The sequence below is a fragment of the Mustela nivalis genome (genome assembly GCF_964662115.1).
Source record: "Mustela nivalis genome assembly, chromosome: 6".
Classification (NCBI taxonomy): domain Eukaryota; kingdom Metazoa; phylum Chordata; class Mammalia; order Carnivora; family Mustelidae; genus Mustela; species Mustela nivalis.
The window spans coordinates 21,008,728-21,026,962 of record NC_139025.1 but is presented as its reverse complement, the minus strand read 5'-3'; the positions used below and the strand labels follow the sequence as shown (position 1 = coordinate 21,026,962).

Below are 18,235 nucleotides of genomic sequence, written 5' to 3'. Positions count from 1 at the left end.
AAAAATACACTATTTTTGCAGGTATTTTCATAATTAGTGATAAAAATAGCATAAAAAATGATAGTAATGTTCTGAGATTGTTTTCCTATATCCAATGTAGACTAATGGAGACATTAATTTTCAGATGTTGGAGAAAGAGTAATTTTATTATTTTATTATATTCATTTTAATAAATTCTGAAATTATGTTTAGAAAAATATTTTGTTCTTTAAAAGGGAACATTAAAAATTATAAAATAGATTTTTTTAAAAGATTTTATTTATTTTATTTGACAGACAGAGATCACAAGTAGGCAGAGAGGCAGGCAGAGAGAGAAAGGAGGAGGCAGGCTCCCTGCTGAGCAGAGAGCCTGATGCAGGGCTCAATCCCAGGACCCTGAGATCATGACCTGAGCCAAAGGCAGCAGCTTAACCCACTGAGCCACCCAGGCGCCCCTAGGTAATAAGGAAGGTTTAAAAACTCACCTGTGATCTTACCACCTAACTTTCTTTCATTCAAGTTCTGGTAAAATTCTTTTTGGGGTTCTTTTCTACACACTCAGATACACAGATCCCATTTGGGATTATTTGCCGTGCACAGCTTTGTGTTCTGAATTTGCCTGTGTCCTTGAACATTTTTCAAAATCAAGTTTATTTGACACCCAATATTTTATCTGGTGAATATGGCATTCTCTTGTTGATTACATTACTGTGTGTTTTCTATTTTAAAATTACAGATCAAGTAATTTCTCTCCTATATGATCCAGTGCTTTCCATATTTAGAGCTTTCATTTGTATTTGTTACTGATTTAATTCTAAGGAAAATCATGCAGACAGGCTTCTTGCTACTAGATACCCAAACCTGGAGAAAGCCAGAGGTATCCACTCTCCTCATTTTGCTTTTCTCCTTTATTCCACCCATAATCACAACCATATGTAGAACTTCCCCCATTATGAGAGATGCTGTCACATGGGTACACATGCCTTGTGGTTATAACTAGCCATGGCAGTGTTGGAAGATAATCTTTTTTTTTTTTTTTTTAAAGATTTTATTTATTTATTTGACAGAGAGAGATCACAAGTAGGCACAGAGGCAGGCAGAGAGAGAGGAGGAGAAGCAGGCTCTCTGCTGAGCAGAGAGCCTGATGCGGGGCTCAATCCCAGGACCCCAAGATCATGACCTGAGCCGAATGCAGAGGCTTAACCCACTGAGCCACCCAGGTGCCCTGGCAGTGTTGGAAGATTCTTTAGTAGGTTGTTTCTCTGCCCCACAAAAAAAATCTACGTATTAGCTTTTATTTTTAATAAGCAGGGTCTCAGCGTTTACAAGATTGTACTGGAATATTGTGCAGAGGTGGTGTTTCCCAGAACATTTAGCATCAGTGTAATTCTGAAGTATAAAAGAACCTTTAACAATATTAGCCCTCCACCATCTTCTTTTATAGATGAGGCAGGTCTGGCCCAAAGAGTTAATTGAGACTTGCCCAAGTGCTCCAGCGGTCCATTGGTAGAAATGGAAATAGGAATCAGGCTTACAAATTCTATTTTTTTTTTTTTCCTGTTGTACCAGCACCTATAAGAACCAGTATATAGATTATATAGGTTATCTGGGATTCTTACCTAGCTTGTATAATTATTGCTAATTTATGTAGTATTCTGAATTCTCTCAAGAGGCTTCTTTTCTATTATTTTTTCAGGAGAGAGAAACTGTGATTACACAATTAGGGAATACCTTAAGGCCACAGATTTTGTGACATCCAAGGCTATAGTGGTTATAGGAGTCTAAGTATTGAATAGATCAGAATTCATAAACATATATTTTTGTTCCTTCCCTTGAAATGCTTTATTCAAATTATTTATGAAGTGACACCTAGCAGATTTAAAAAAAATTTTTTTTAAGATTTTATTTATTTATTTGACAGACAGAGATCACAAGTAGGCAGAGAGGCAGGCAGGAAGAAAGGAAGGGAAGCAGGCTCCCCCCTTATCGCAATGAGGGGCCATGACCTTAGCCGAAGGCAGAGGCTTTAACCCACTGAACCACTCAGGCACCCTATGTAGCAGATATTTTAAAGCTATTATTATATTGGATAAAAACACTTAAGGGATTTTTTTAATACTATATAATGATCTTTGAAAAATGGTAATTCTTCTGTGTAATTATGATGCCCATTTTTACAGATGGTGGAAACTGAGGTTGCGAGTATAATGGTGACTTGTCCAACATTGCATAGTTTGTGGTGGAAACAGGATATGAGCACAAATTCCTTTTATTTTTTTCCCTTTATTTACTGCCAGCAAAATGACTCACATTTGTATCTTTTCATTGAACTCATAGTGTTGAATTTAAATTTAGGGTTATTATATTCAACAGATTACCATATACTCTTTAATTTTTTTAGCTTGACACCAGTTTTAGAAAAGAAGTCATCAGTGACTTTGTTAGAAAAATCAAATTAAAACCTGATATTGCCACATAAAATATATCTGTGGCAGGAAAAAATATATCTGTGGCAGGAAAAAATGAATCAATTTTCAGTTCTAATTCAGTTCTCATCTGTTCAGGATTGGTATTTTTCATCATATGGAAAAATATATACGATTGTCAGCTGTCTATAAAGTATTCACTACTATATAGAGTCACAGTTCTGTATTTTTTTACTAAGAACTCTTTGTGGAAGGCAGAATTCTCTGATTTTATTTTTTTTTTTGTTTTCAGAATAGCAAGAAAGAAATAGAAGCAAATGAGCTGCTGACTTCTTTCATTTACTTTAGTGTTTAGTGTTTATACTTTCGGACATTTTTAGGCAGGACTTACTCTTTCTTTAGTGCAGCATCTATTTTAAATTGTGTGAGTAGAATAGAGAGAATAAAGTTGTAGCTACCCTGTATTAATTTGGAGGGAAATTTAAACTAGATACTCTAAATATAAACACTGACTGACTTGTTATGAGTAATTTCCTATGAAATTAATTCTTTTTTTTTTTTAATATTTTATTTATTTATTTGTCAGAGAGAGAGGGAGAGAGAGCGAGCACAGGCGGACACAATGGCAGACAGAGGCAGAGGGAGAAGCAGGCTCCCCGCCAAGCAAGGAGCCCGATGTGGGACTCGATCCCAGGACGCTGGGATCATGACCTGAGCCGAAGGCAGCAGCTTAACCCATTGAGCCACCCAGGCGTCCCATATGAAATTAATTCTTAAAAAATCTTTAAAAATATTAAAAAAATGAAGATAAGATGGTCAAATTAAAGGTAGAATTATATGCTTTGTTTTGTATTTGTTACTTATAAAGTGCTTTTAATTGAACCACTTGTAGTCATTAAATCCAGAGTAGTCCTTGACTTTCACAGAGTTGGCTAAAACATCAGAGTCCTTACCGTATATGAAAATCTATGCCAGGTTTTAAGAAACAGTTTTAAAATGCAAAGGTGAAGTGACTATGCAGTGATTGGGGGAGGGGGCAGTTATACATACAGCTGTGGCAGAGGCCGGGGTAAGAAATAAAGGCTGTATAGAAGTACATGTGGTCTCTACTTTCCAAAATGGAAGGTAAGTGTGGAGACGCATTTTCAAACTCTATTCCATTGGCAGTGACTTTTCTACCAACATTTGCAATCAAAGAGGTTGAATTTAAATGAATATAATGAGTGAAGTCAAAGTTTGCAAATTTTTCATCCCTGATTTGGACTCGATTTAAGAGGACTGTCATTTAATCCTTAATTCATTGAGCCCCTGAAAAAATTACAAAGGCTTTAGAGGAGTGCAGTCTTGTTGGACACTTACCTTTAAAATCTTGTACTATTAGTTTGATTTCATTTAATTTTGAGATTGTGAGTGATCGCCATAGTGTAGGAGTTAAGCTAAATAATGGTACATGCAGTTGGTTGTGATGTGGAAAGCCAAGGGGAATAGGCTGCATGAAGTGTCCTGTATTTTATCTGTTTCAGTGCTTTGTTGAGAGGTAAGCGGTCCTAGCTTGCTTGCTTTGGTTAGACCCTAAAAGAGAACATAAAATGAATGTCCAGGTTTGTTTTAAGTGAGGTTGAGTGTTTTGTTTTTGTTTTTAAATCACAGTTTAAAGTGACTCTATCCACTTGTCATTTAATGTCAAGTGAGCAATAGTCTGTAAATTTTAGGAAAACAACAGGAGGTGGTCATTGTTAACATAAGTTATATTATTTGGAAATTTGTTCTTAACTTTTCCCCCCATATTCTTTCATTAAGAATAAATGAATGCTTAAGTATATTTTAAGAAAAAAAGAGAATAAATCCCGATGGTTTTTAAAGACACGGTAAGCTTATAAACATTTCTCTGGTGCTGAATGATACATTTTTATCTTTTGAAAATTAAACAGTGTTCATTCCAAATGCATAATTTGAAACTCTGGTTGTTTGTTTCCTTGTCCGTATTTTGTTTCAGAAAAAGAAATGCATCAAAAGTGGCTGATTTTAAATAACTAATGTTACTTCTGTTTCCTAGCATTGGACTTAAGAGAAATACATAATAATTGCAAAATGGTCCTAAAATTTAATGAATGCATAAAATACCCTTCAGTGGTATTTTTGTTTCTGACTTTGAATATTAATTTCTAGGAATGTATCCAATACATGTCCTGACACCTTTCTGATTATGCTGCCAATGATTTTTGTATTGCTCAATATTCTTCTAGAAAAAGATACTAAAAAGCCTGAGGCAAGAATAATTTCCTTAAGTGGGGTTAGGAGTTTAAATCTGAATTTGTGTTTTTTTGGTTTCTGTCTTATGGATAAATTTTCTATGCCTGCCTAAGACTAGGTTATGGATTGGAAACTCTTTCATATCCCAATTTTAATATGTACCAAATCATATATCCAATGTTCTAATTATGCCTTACTTTTTTTCTATTAGTGCTTCTGTTTTACTGATGCTTTCAGCTCTTATTCTTACCATACTATTAATTGTAACTTCTTTCCCTTCTTTGAAGGAAATAGTGTAAAGCATCTACTTACAGAGGAGAAAAAAGAATATCTAACCCACAAAATAGTAGCACTTTTAAGAAACCAATATTCTAGTAGGAATTACAGTGTTCTTTTGCTTATTAAATACATATAAAGAAGCATTTCATTCATTCACACATGAATCTGTACTTAATTCATTAATAGATCTTACTAGTTCTATCCTTAAAGCTTATTTTGCATCTCTTTACTCCTTACTCCTGGCAGTGCCCTCGCTTTTGTGACATCAACTGGCCTTGCCATTTACAGTAACCTGTTACTGACAAGATGATTGCCCTCAATGATTTCATTGATTGATTTATTGCAAAAGCAAACTTTCAGAAACATAAGAAGTCATTTGAGTTCAGAGATTTTGTTTTCTTCATTGTCGTATTGTTGGGGTCTATTCTGTTGGGCCCATAGAGCACGCACACACAAAATGCTCACAGAATGAATGGAACATACAAGGACATGTATATTTCAGAAAAATTTATCGATTGACTGCTATCTGAGACACTCTACTAGGTACTGGGATGTTTAAATAAAAAATAAGATCTCTGCCCAATAGGAATTCACAGTCTGCTAAAGAGACAGACATAAAAGACATACAAAGTAGTAGGAACCCTAGAGGGAGCTCCTATAAAGTGCCTGGGGGCAAGAGAAGGGGCAGGTATTCCTATCATTCTTAGAGCTCAACTTATCTGTTGTTACAATATCTGCATGGGTGGGGAAGAAAATGCATGTTATTGCACTTTTATAATGGGTGAAAAATTCAGTTTATGACCTTCCCTTGTCCTCTTTGTTCCTAAGTAGTGTTGGGTTCACTAAGGGCACAGGATATACATAGGTTGGATCCATGGAGACTTTTTCAAACTGATCTGAACTGTTGATTTTGGAAGTGCTGCTTTGGTTTTTTGTTTTGTTTTATTTATTTTTAAATACCAATCTCAACATTTAATGTACAGCCATACTTTGAATTTAAAAAGTGCACAGTCACATAAAAACTTGTATTTTTAAGAAACAAGTTTGCAAAAAGTAGTTATGGTGTGGCCAAGATTTAATGTTTTATTTGTTTATTTATTTGCTTCTTGTTTTGTAAGACAGTTTGAACTACAGTGTGGTAATTTTCTAGATGAAACTCTTTTCAGATACCCTGTAATACCCACAGTAGATCCTTCTTTTAGTTGTTCTGCAGTTTCTGCCTTGGTTGGCATTTCATTGTAACTTAACTTCCTTGTAGTTGAGTAAACTCTGTTGGTGTAAGTAATGTGAGCTTTCTTTAGAGAGTTAGATAAATGGCTTCCGGACAGATCCAATTTTTGTTCAGGATAGTTTCATAATTTGCCTTGTAATGCTAGTGTCCTGGATTTAAGGCTTAGGCATAGCAGTTATCTTGAGTTACAGAAATATTCCTTCTCAAAACTTTTTAGGTGATATGTGCTGGTCTATAGTTTCAACATGCCATGCTTCCAATAACTTTGCATTACATTGTTTGTTTTAATTCTAGCCTTTAATCTAAGCCTCTCATCCTGTCTCTCCCTCACCCACTGCTGATGTGTTAAAGATGACCTTGGGGCTGAAATATTGTCATACTTGCTTATTCAAGTTAGTTTTCAATAAAGGAATAACAGTAGCTTTTTTTTTTTTTTAACAGTAGCTTTGTACTTAATGATTTATTTAGTCATGTGAATGTGCTTTATTTGCTAAGCTTTTTTATTGTTAGGTATGTGAAGACCTGTTTTCATGTCCTGTAGCCAGCTGTATTGGAAATAAAGTGGCTCTTCTGGGCCTCTTAGGACATTGAAGGGATCTCACAAACTTTTGCCAAGGAGATAATATTTGGGACATGCTCTAGTTTATTGAAGTTCTATTTCCTTTAAGATTTTGTCTCCTTACAATCTTTACAGCCTTTGGGAAAGTGAATGTTCTGAGTTGTAAAGAGTGTGCTGCAACATAAATATATAAGTAGAGGAATTTCTCATCCTTCGAATTGCAGATCCATTGATGAAGCCAGTCAACATTGTATGTGTGCACATATGTGTGTTTGAAGAGATTGTGAACAGTATTTTTTTTTTTAAATTTGCTTTAGACACAAATGTCAACAGTGTAATCCTTTCCTTTCCTGAAATGGAAGCTTCATAAAGTCTTTGCTCTCTTGACAATGGAACTATAACTTGCTTACTGTGTGATTAGTATACTTTTTGATTAAAAATGCCAACAGCAGATTTTATGTGTACATAGGGTACATCTCTAGTTTAGATAGATAGCCCCTAAAAGCTTAGGCTTTTTACGCATGCTTGATGTTCCTCTCTCTCTCTCTCTCTCTCTCTCTCTCTCTTTTGTGTGTGTGTGTGTGTTCTGTTCTGAATTTCCCACTACGTCACGTATTTCATTTATAACTATATTTATTCAGAAGTATTTTTTGTTATTCTTTCTACTTTATGGCTGTATTAGTCCCCTCATAACTGGCTGTTAACTTTCCTGAATTTTTCGCATTGGGTTTCTAAATTCCAATTTTAAAAACTCAACTTATCTGGTATTTTAATAGTGAGCACATAGTCAGGAGCCAGGAGACTCAAGTTATGGGTTATGACCTCTTTAACTTTGGTTCAGTTATTTATTCTATCTGAACTTTGGTTTCCTCATTTGTGTAATTTAGGGTTGAGTTTATTCTCTAAGGTTCTTTCTCAAACTCAGCCATGGTATAGGATATCTTTCTTTTTGGAGCATACAGACTGCTATAGTCAGCTTCATCTGTAACTGTCTATTTAATTCCATCTTCTCCCCCACAGAGAAGCTCCTTTTGTGGTGCCATGACCTTGACATACATGTCCATTCATGCTGAAACATTGAAGTTGCACTGCCCTATTCATTGTGCCCCAAAGCCACTTTTTCTTCCAAATTCCTAAACAGTCTCTAAAATACTTTGAGTTACCTCTAATTCTATAGGAAAAGATGGCTTTTGATTAGTCTTGTTGTAGAATTACTTCTGAATTCTCTAGAAAACCAATAACTATTCATAATAGTGCCTAAATATTATCATCTCCCCTTATTAATCCATGTATCCTCAAATCAGACAGGATGATTGGATTGATGTCAGCCAGCCAGTTTTCCACTTCTCCCTCAGAATGAGCTGTGCTAGTTCCATTTGTAGAGCTGTTTCTGAAACATGAAACTGGGAGAAAAAGCTAATTTATTGGGAACAATTTAGTATTCAGATAAATATTCTCAAGCCAGAAGAATGAGGCAAAATGAAAGGGATGATATTTCATGGAGATAGTTGTTGGCTATATAAGGACAGGAGCCTTAATTATTCACTCTGTCCCTAGTACTCAGGAGAATGTCTTACCATAGTAGGCTTTCTATAAAAATTGTTGAATGAATGAATAAGTCAATACAGAGTGGCACAGAAGTCTGGAAGAGCTTACTTAACTCCTAGATTTAGGTTTTGGAGCACACGCAGATGGAGAACCAGTGTGGTGCAGTGTCTGAAACCCAGTTAAATAAAAGAACATGGATTTACCTGGAATATGATTAAGTGAGGGTAGGGGATTCATCTATTCACTTTAATTCTTGAGTACAGCACTTAGGCAAATGAAAGGACGTTATGGTTTTGTCAAGGGTTTTATTCATTGAAACTAGAGCTGTTCATGTAGAGGGTCAGATGACCATTTGCCAGAAATGCCAAATAAAAGATTCTTGAAAGAATAATAGGTAGTTAAAACAATTGATCTCAAAGGTCCATGTGAGTTCATAGTTCTGGTGATTCTGTTACTCTCTGTGAGTTTTACTTCAAAGGGAGGTCAGTTGGACCTAGCCTGCTGACTGTCTCTCAAAAGATAGTGAAGTGGGTAATGAAGTTCTCAGTCTTTGCTAAAGAGATTGAATTTATAGTGCCTTTTCTGATAATATCAACATTTTTAGGAATATCAAAATATAGAAATAGTGGATAGTTGATGGAAGAAAGCTGGCTCTGAAGGAAATGAAAAAAGGAAGAACAGTTAGAACATCATTGTGAATTCCCTGGATTTCAGTTGTCCTCTAAATGCTTCAGTAACCCTGATAGGGTTCTTTATTAATATCACACCGGTGAGAATACAGCCGCATTCTGGAGGTCTATGTATGCATAGAAGGAACCTCCAAGCACACATCAGTAGCTTCAGAGGGTCTATAGGTCTACATCGTCATTGATGAAATGATTTTCCAGTATTGAATTTGAGTCTTTGAAAAACTTTAAATCACTTATTCAACAAAGTTGTGGAGTTTAAAGGTAGTTATAAGCATGTTTTGCAGTCTCCCGAAATTGGCAGTTTATTGAGGGAGGCTGGTGGAAGAGTGATTATATTACAGCTATATATATGTGTGTGTGTGTGTGTGTGTGTGTGTGTGTGTTTATTTATTTATTTAAAACTGATATACATAATATGCTCTAGGAACATTTTGCTTTGGGAAATCTGTAAAGGAAGGAGACTAAGTCTCGAAGGCTAAATTTTGAAGGCTAGGAAGTGTAGGTGGTGGTAGCCAAACAGTACAGGGCCGAGTAGCCTCACCTCTTGGGGGACTTGACGGAAAGGTTGCTTTCTAGTAAGTAAGCTTCAAAAAGTCTTCAAATGTTGTTCAGAGCCAGGATGTTAATTTTTTTCAGAAAGGCTCCTAGATGAGAGGAAGATTCTGTGACGATATCAATATCTCTAAAGCGATGCCTTATCAGTCAGCAGGGAGAGTTTGGACAGAAACTGAATGTGAACAGAGGAGAAAGTTAGGGAGATGTACTTCAGTCTCCATCAAAACACCACCCAAGAGAATGGAGCACTTGTTCCTGTGGCTTGTATATCCCTGATGTGCCAGTGGACGCACCAGACTGCCATTAGCGTGAGGCCATATATGCATTGTTTCATAAAACAAACTCCTCTCTCTCCAGTTCCCTATTCATTAAGCAACATTGTGATTATAATTTGCCTTCCCATCCAGATTGGTCTGCAGGGAGAAAATGTACTGGGTATGCTGACAGGAACATTCTGATCTATATGGCGGTTATGGTTCTTATTGTAAACTGATGTCGTTAATTGAGTGGCATTCTAGTTTGTACTTTAGTCTCTCGTGAGCTTAATGTTACTCTTTTGCTGAAAGATGATTCCACTCAGGGTACCAAAAGGGAAAGAAGATCCAATTCCCAAGTTTACAAAGCTGAGCTACAGACTGCTAGGATGTAGTCATCAAGATAAAGGCTGTCTTGTAGCTACCAGGCCCATTTTCAAATAGTACAGTTCCAGGCAGTGTTGTGTACATCAGAAGTGGTTGGAGAGACATATGAAGGCTTATTTGAGAAGCTACAAGTAGTTGATATATGAGAGAGTGGGAAGGAGGGAGGTATGAAGCTAGAGGGAAGGTAAAATGCTATCTTTCCTTTCATAAGTAACTTTTAATTGAGCGGATGGATCTCTTATTATTTTAACTTAAAGCTGGAGTTTTTGACCACATTATTTTCCTGCTTGTATTATATTTACTAGGGTAGGTAAAGAATGATCAGGTTACTGTGTAATGAGTGAAAACAAAGCTAGCCAGCCGCCATGACTTTTGGCGCCATTGTTTATACTTATAATTCTGGTGATTCTGTTACTCTCTTCCAGGTCTGTGCTGCTCAGCTAGAATTTCTCTAGTAATGAAATTGTGCAATCATGACTGAGACTTACTTTGCCTAGAATGGGTCCCCAAGTCCTTGTAAGCTCTTAAAGGATTCTTAGAAACCTTTTTTTTTTTTTCCATTAAATGTATTTGCTTACTTGAGAAGTACTTCCATCTTTCTGCTATCAAATTTACATGACTCAAAACATTTATGCACTATGACTGGCATTTGAAAACTTGGACTTTGTAAAAACTATGTTTTTTTTTTTTTTTTAAGATTTTATTTATTTATTTGACAGACAGAGATCACAAGTAGGCAGAGAGGCAGGCAGAGAGAGAGGAGGAAGCAGACTCCTGGCTGAGCAGACAGCCTGATGCGGGGCTCGATCAGAGGACCCTGGCATCGTGACCTGAGCTGAAGGCAGAGGCATTAACCCACTGAGCCACCCAGGTGCCCCTAAAACTATGTTTTGATGAAATAAGATAGTAATAGGTATTTTTTTTCTGAAATGAAACTAACATAATCTTATTTTACTTTTATTTTCTATTGTTTCACTAATATTTATTGAAAACTCAAAGCCAGTTCATGGCATCAGCTTTTACTCTCCAGTCCATTAATGGCATTATGTTATTAAAATGTAAAGGATTTTTTTAACTTCATTTTCTTTTGGTTACATAATTACTTTAATTTTCTTTGCCAAGTATCTACTCACTCAGTGCCCTCAGTGTCCTTTTTCGGAATTCTCTGTAACTTGACCTCAGTTGATGAGTAGGCAAAACATTTTATTTTAGTGAAGTAAGGAGACTGAGAGATCCGTTTTGTACTGCACTCCTTTGAGTTAGTTGTACAAATATTACAAGAGTTTCTTGCCTCTACTAAATAATTAACTTCTGTTTTTCTTACTGATTTTTTAGGAAAAGCATATAAGCAATGAAGAAGAGCACTTAAGAAGGATGGAAGAGGCCAGATTGCAGCTCAAGGATCAACTTCTTTGCCTGGAGACTGAACAGGAATCCATTCTTGGTGTCATAGGAAGGGAAATTGATGCAGCTTGTAAAACCTTCTCCGGGGACTCGATGGAGAAATTGAAAGTAATTATGAGTTCTCATTGTGCCTTTCAGTTAGTTTCTTAATATATAATTATAAGAAGATTTTAATGCATAGTTACATAGTAGTCACATTTTTATTCTGGAAAGTTTTATGAAACAAAATAACATCTTGTACTGTTTAGAATGCGATACTATGTATCTACTGCATGGTCCTGGGAGAGAAAGTGTACTGTTAATTCATGGAATTGCCTCTATCACATTCTGTAAAAGAAAATGTCTTAGAGAGGCAGCAGTTCTGATGAAAAAAAAATCCTTGGAGTCAAGCGGCCTGGATTTTCATTATCACAGGCCATTTTTGTTGTTTTTCGTGTATTAATGGCAAACATCTATTGAGTACTAGTTATATTACAGGTACTGTAGGATTCTCTCCTTAATCTCTAAAACTACTGTCCTTTAGGTACGCTGATTAAATTCATTAAGACAAGGGACAGCAAGGCTTGGAGAGGTTAAGTAACTTGGCCCTGGCCATGTATCTAGTTAAATGCTAGAAGCAAGACTTTAGACCTTGGGGATCTAACTCCCTGAGCTTAAACACATGAACGCTGTGCTATTTACCTTCCCTGTTTAGACAAATATACTCAAGTGAGTTTTTCTATCTTTAAAATGGAATGTTGCTATTCAATTCTAATGAATTGAAATAAAAACAGAATTGATCATGAACGTTTTTAATTCCTTGAAGGCGAGCCCCTCCGTCAGTCTAGGTCATAGTACTGCTATGTTGCATTGCACTGCTTCAACACAGTGGGACCATAGCCCTTAGCCTTTAGCCATTATTTACCCTGTATTTATTTCATATGATGAGATGGCAGAACTTAAATTATAAGGACTTCTTAGTTTTTAATACTTTCTGGGTGTTTCTTCATTTTGTCATTTTTTGTTTGTTTGTTTGTTTTTTGGCTTCTTTCTCCTCTTTTTTCCTAATCTTCCTTCATATCCTTTTTCTTTTTTTTTTTTTTTTCCCCTCCTTATGTGGTGTTTTAAAGAAAGTAGAACTATATTTCCACACTTGCAGTGGAAGGTGTCTTAGGATTCACCTTTAATAGAAATATCTCAACAGGTAGAATTTGGTAGAGTTGATGGAGTTTCTGCAATATGAATTCCTATCTACATTTTTATTTTTTTAAAGATTTTATTTACTTACTTGGCAGACAGAGATCACAAGTAGGCAGAGAGGCAGGGAGAGGTGGGGGGGAAGCAGGATCCCCACTGAGCAGAGAGCCCAATGTGGGGCTCGATCCCAGGACCCTGGGATCATGACCAGAGCCGAAGGTAGAGGCTTAACCCACTGAGCCACCCAGGTGCCCCCTATCTACATTTTTTAAAATGCTCAGATGTCATTTTGAGAGGATTATGAGCCAAATATGAGGAGTCATTGGCTTTAGAGGAAAACTTTCAGTTTTGTTGTAGAGCTTATTATTATGAAGGCTTATTTTTCCTGTCTGCTGCTGCTTTTTTTATTTGACTTGTCATATTTACCTATATTTAAAGGATGTGTGACCTTAAGATCCTGATTTCATCTAAAAGAAGCACATACTAACAATGAAATATTTACTCTGTATCTAAGTATTTGTATCAGGATGGCTTATTTTCAGTCAGATAGAGACATAGAAATGATATCATTTAGATCATGCTATAAGATATATAAACCTTGTTATGGGCAATTACAGGCTAAAACGTAGTGGGTAGATTGCAGATTGCTTAAGTATTTTCTTTTTGAGGCACAAATTATCCTTCCACTGTATTCCAAAAAACACCCAATTTTTTAATAGGCTTTCAAGAATGCAGTGATTTTGGTAATGGGTCTTTCTTTATACCTCTTCTCCTAGAGAAAGACTAATTCAATCCAACTAATGGGTGGAAAGTAAATCTAAAAGAATGGAAATTCTATTAAGTTTTTTTGTTGTTGTTGTTTTGTTTAGAGTACACCTTTTTTGTTGTGGGTCTCTTTCTATTAATAAATAACTTCTGTTATTACCTTCCTATGAACTTGGGGGAAAAAAATGAATACTGAAGAATATAACATTTGCTCTCACCTCAAATAAACAACCCAAGGGGTTGTTAAAATAAAATTGATTCTGTGCTTTATAGTTCAGAAATTTAAGGGAGAGTGGTGGTCCTTATAAAGTGTTTTAAAAAAATAGAATAATTCCAGTTATTCCTTGTCATTTGTTGATTTTGTTGGTATATTACTGATGAAATTTTTAGTCATTTTATGTAGAGAGTGACAGCTATGATAGGAATTGGATAACAGATATGTAACAAATGAGCCTGAGAAAAGTCCTTGGGAGTATTGATATTATTTCTGATTACTTTTTCTTTCTCCAGCCACCATATTTATTATTTATTCCACTTTAGTAAATGCAAGTAGGGTTTGAAAACTTAAGGACAGACACTTAATAAGCCATCACTATTATAAAGCAATTAGGAAAGTGTCTGAATTAAAGTTATATCATTTCACAGACCAATTTTGAAAATTGAAGAGCTTTTCTCATAGCACTTGGTCTGAGTATTCACCCATTTGTAGAGTATAAATAGGGTAGTCTGGCTCAAGACAGATGTTGGCTGAAATTGCATCTCCATACTGCTAATGTATGACCTTGGGCAAGTTATGCAATTTATCTTCTAAGAATTCATGTCCCATTTATAAGTTCGCTTATTTTGAGGATAAAGTAGAATAAGATATATAGGGTGCATATTATGGAGTGAAATATATTGCACTTAGTGAATACTCAGCTAATGCTAGGTATCATTATTATGTAGTATCTTTTTTTTGGTCATATATACATATATATTTATATATTTATGTATATATAGATTTTCTTTCAACTTTTTAAAAAGATTTTGTTTATTCTAGGGAGAGAGAGAAAGAGAGGGAGGGAGAGCAAGAATGAATGGTAGGGGCAGGGCGGAGGGGGAAGTAGACTCCCTGCTGGGCAAGGAGCTGAACTTGGGGCTCCATCCCCAGGACTCTTGGATCATGACCTGAGCTTAACTGACTAAGCCACCCAGGATCCCCTGTTTCTTTTAACTTTTTATGACAAATTGTTGTTTTAGTTCTCTTGTCGCAATAGACGTTGAAGTCTATTTCCTGATGATGACTTCCTTTATATGCAGTAAGTAATAATAATGGTGTTCTATGTTCCAGACGCTGTGCTAACCCTCATTTTATTTAATTTATACTTTGGCCTTATGAGGCAGTTTGCCTATTTTATAGCTTAGAGAAATTAAGTCACATTACTTATAAGTGGACAAGGCTGTTCTCTTAAACACTAAACTATATATAAATTTATTTAAAAAATCACAAAATATGAATATTACTTATACTCCTATCAAATTATTTTAGACTTTAATCTTGAACACTTGATCTTTGGTCACTGATGTTTTAATTGAAACCAGGATACAGGTGAATGAAAAAGAACAATAAAACATATAATCAGTGACAGTCATTGACAAGTACATGCTTACAAATAGCAGAGTTTGAAAAGGAAGAAAACACTATGAACTAGAGGCAGGATTTCACTGAAGTCAGGGAGACATGAGAGTTGGGGGTGAGATTTGGATGGTGAGAAAAGTGGAGGAAAGAAAAGTTGGATATGAGCATTCTTGTTTATGGCATATTGTCGGCATCATTACGTATTCATCATCTGTCTGAATGAATTACCTAATGATATTCCTTAGGGGAGGCATCAGCACACACGTCAGGATGTATAGAAATACTTAAGAAGAAGAATAAATGTCTCTTGCAAAGGGATAGGGTATTTTTAAGCAGAAAATTTCTACAGAGGAGACTGTAAAAATATCACAGGTAGCACCTGTTTCAAAGAAAGTAGGAACTGAAAAAATTCTGTGTTTACAATCATAAAGTCACTGAAAACCTTTGAGTACCATTTCATTAGTAATAGGGCAGAACCAGATGGCAAGGGATTTTACAAATGAGTTGGTCTGAAGGAAACCAAGGCAGCTAGCTGGTATAGACAACCTATTTATTGTAGGATTTTGTTACCATTATGAAATATAAAGCACTGTTTGCACAAAGTCATGTTGATTAGTTTCTGTAAGTTCTATACAACCATTAATGAGACAAAATGGCCTTCATAGTATGAAATTAAAGAAGGATAAATGAGACAAAGAATTAAGTTTCCATGTAATTAAATCTAACCCACTGTGAAATATATTACGTGGAACAAGACTGAGGCAAAGAAGTAAATAAAAATGAAGTACACTGGTTTAATTGAGGCTGCTTGCCAGACCTCTGTGGAATCAGCCTTCAGAGATTCTAGCAATGAGAACACTTGAGAGCTGATTCATGTCTGTATTTGAAGTAAATATTTACTGTCAGTGCATATATATGTGTACACATACATGTGTACATACATTGACATACTAGATAAATAGTGGTTTGGAATTGGTTGGGTACTTGAACTTTTTTCTTTTTAAACCTTTAAATTTAGGAACTAAACTTTTGGATGGTATGGTGAAGAATTTCACTTATGTAAGTTCAGTTCAGAAAAAAATTCTACTTCTAATAGACAATTTCCTTTTTTTTTTTTTTTTTTTGTAGGTTTTTTCGTCTAGTCCTGATATTAACTATGATCCACATCGCTGGTTAGCAGAAAGCAAGGTAATTTATCTTTAAGTCCTAAAGTTATCATAATATTTATGACTTTCAAGTTGTCCTATTTGGGCCAGTCATACATTTTGTTATAGAACAGAACATACAGAGCTGTTTTGGGGAAGATATCATCATCATGCATTTAAGAAATTTCCATATTCCTTTAGCTTAACATTTAAAAATTAGTTTAACTGTATAAGAATATAGTTCACAGAATGAGAGAATAAAGGAAGGAAAAAACTGTTGAAATATCAAAACTAGATTGTCAGACAAATTCTTCTGCCTTTTCCTTGGGCTAGGCAATGTCTTGGAAGTATATAAAGGTCAGGGCAGATATAAAAAATATAAACCTTTATTTCCATACACTTAGATACTTAATATATTTTAGTTCCTGGAGGTAAGCTCAAAGCCTGCCAAATCTCCCTGTAGCTCAAACAAATCCCTTCATTTCTCTGGATATCTTGTTTTGTCAATTACAAAATGGGAAGGGTAAACTTTATGTTCTCAAGATAACTTTCTTGCTCTATGGTTCTTTAGCTTGATGATTTAAATTTAAATGGCAGGTGAGCAAATGTAAATAAAATCAAACAATTTGCTAATTTTAGCAAGAAGATTCTTCTGCATTATGGGATAGTTACCAGCTATTCTCATATATCACATCAACTTGGATATTCCTTCACTAAAATATATAGAAAATCACAACTATATATAATGTAGATGTTTGTTTGTCTAAGTATTGGCACTTAAATTAGTTTTTCAGCTTTAAGATGCTAAAGTGAAAAGTCTTTGATCCCAATTTAAATTCTGTAAGAAAACCAGCTGTACTGTAAACCTGAACAATTGTGTTCCAACTTAGGAAACTTTTAAGTTTTTCCCATATCCTAATTTAAAAATATGAGGAAAGTGAGGTTTTAGAAAAGGTTTGTGACTTTTCCAGTGCCATGTAAAGAATGGGAAAATGGATTGGATGTTAGACTCACAGTTAATATTCTTACCATTGTGTGTGTTACTGTCTAAAATTTTCATTCAGCCAAGATTTATTGACTGGGTACTTTTTTGTGTATAGACATGAGTGGTATAAGTGTTAGGAAGCCATGGAAATTAATAAGGAAAATGGAAATGTATACACATTTTTAAAAATCTTTAGGATGTGTTATATTGTTATAGAAATATATAAACATTGACAAGGAGACACAAAAGAGGAAGAACTGAGTATGACATCTGTGCTAGGAGATTAAGGGGGTGTGATGCTACCAGTGTGTTACAGAAGGTTTCTGCAAAAATGCAATATTTAAACTTGATCATACAAAAAATATGCAGAAGTTTTCTAGTTAGCTAATTATAGGTACAATAATGCCAAGAAGTTGAGAATATCTGAGTGAACACAGATAATGCCCTGAGCTTGATGAGTAAGGTACAGGTGGGAGGTGGTGGGGAAAGACAGGGTTCACCTTTGAAGGCCTGCTGTGCATTAAAGAAACCTCTTAAAAAAAAAATTCTTAATAAGAAACTAGCAGCATTATGACTGACCATTGAAATTTACCCAACCTTGTAAAATTTTCCTCCTACATTAAGTACAGTGATGCTGTTCATTCCTAACCATCTTGATAAAACCAAATGCAAACTTGTATTTATGCCACCTGCATAGAAATTTAGAAATACATGTTTTGCTGTCTCAGAAATTTGGGTCTAGAAACTTTTGTTGTGCATTAAAAAAGCATTTCTCTTTTTTTTCTTTTTCCCGACTCCTCCATTGTGACAACAAGAGCAATGTACTTGGAATTTTCTTTTAAGTTAAAATCTTTATCATTTCTGAACAGAAAGCTTTCACTGCTGTTGTTCAGTTAAATTATGAGAGGCAGAGATGACTCTTAATCATAGCTCTTTAATTTGGGAGCCAGTGAGCAGTTTTCCCTTATCATTTAATGGGATT

The 18,235-nt window shown here is 35.3% G+C and overlaps 1 protein-coding gene across 41 annotated transcripts in view; it reads left to right on the top strand.

Moving 5' to 3' along the window:
* CEP128 (centrosomal protein 128) overlaps positions 1-18,235 on the top strand; it is a 407,789-nt gene that overhangs the window by 145,219 nt on the left and 244,335 nt on the right. For all 41 annotated transcript variants that reach the window (XR_014313195.1, XM_082736376.1, XM_082736360.1 and 38 more), the window contains 2 exons: positions 11,496-11,672; positions 16,252-16,311. Coding sequence is in view for 40 of the 41 variants with exons in the window: in XM_082736376.1 (XP_082592502.1) it covers positions 11,496-11,672; positions 16,252-16,311 (237 nt within the window). In the remaining variant the exon portion in view is untranslated. The remainder of the gene's footprint in view (positions 1-11,495; positions 11,673-16,251; positions 16,312-18,235) is intronic.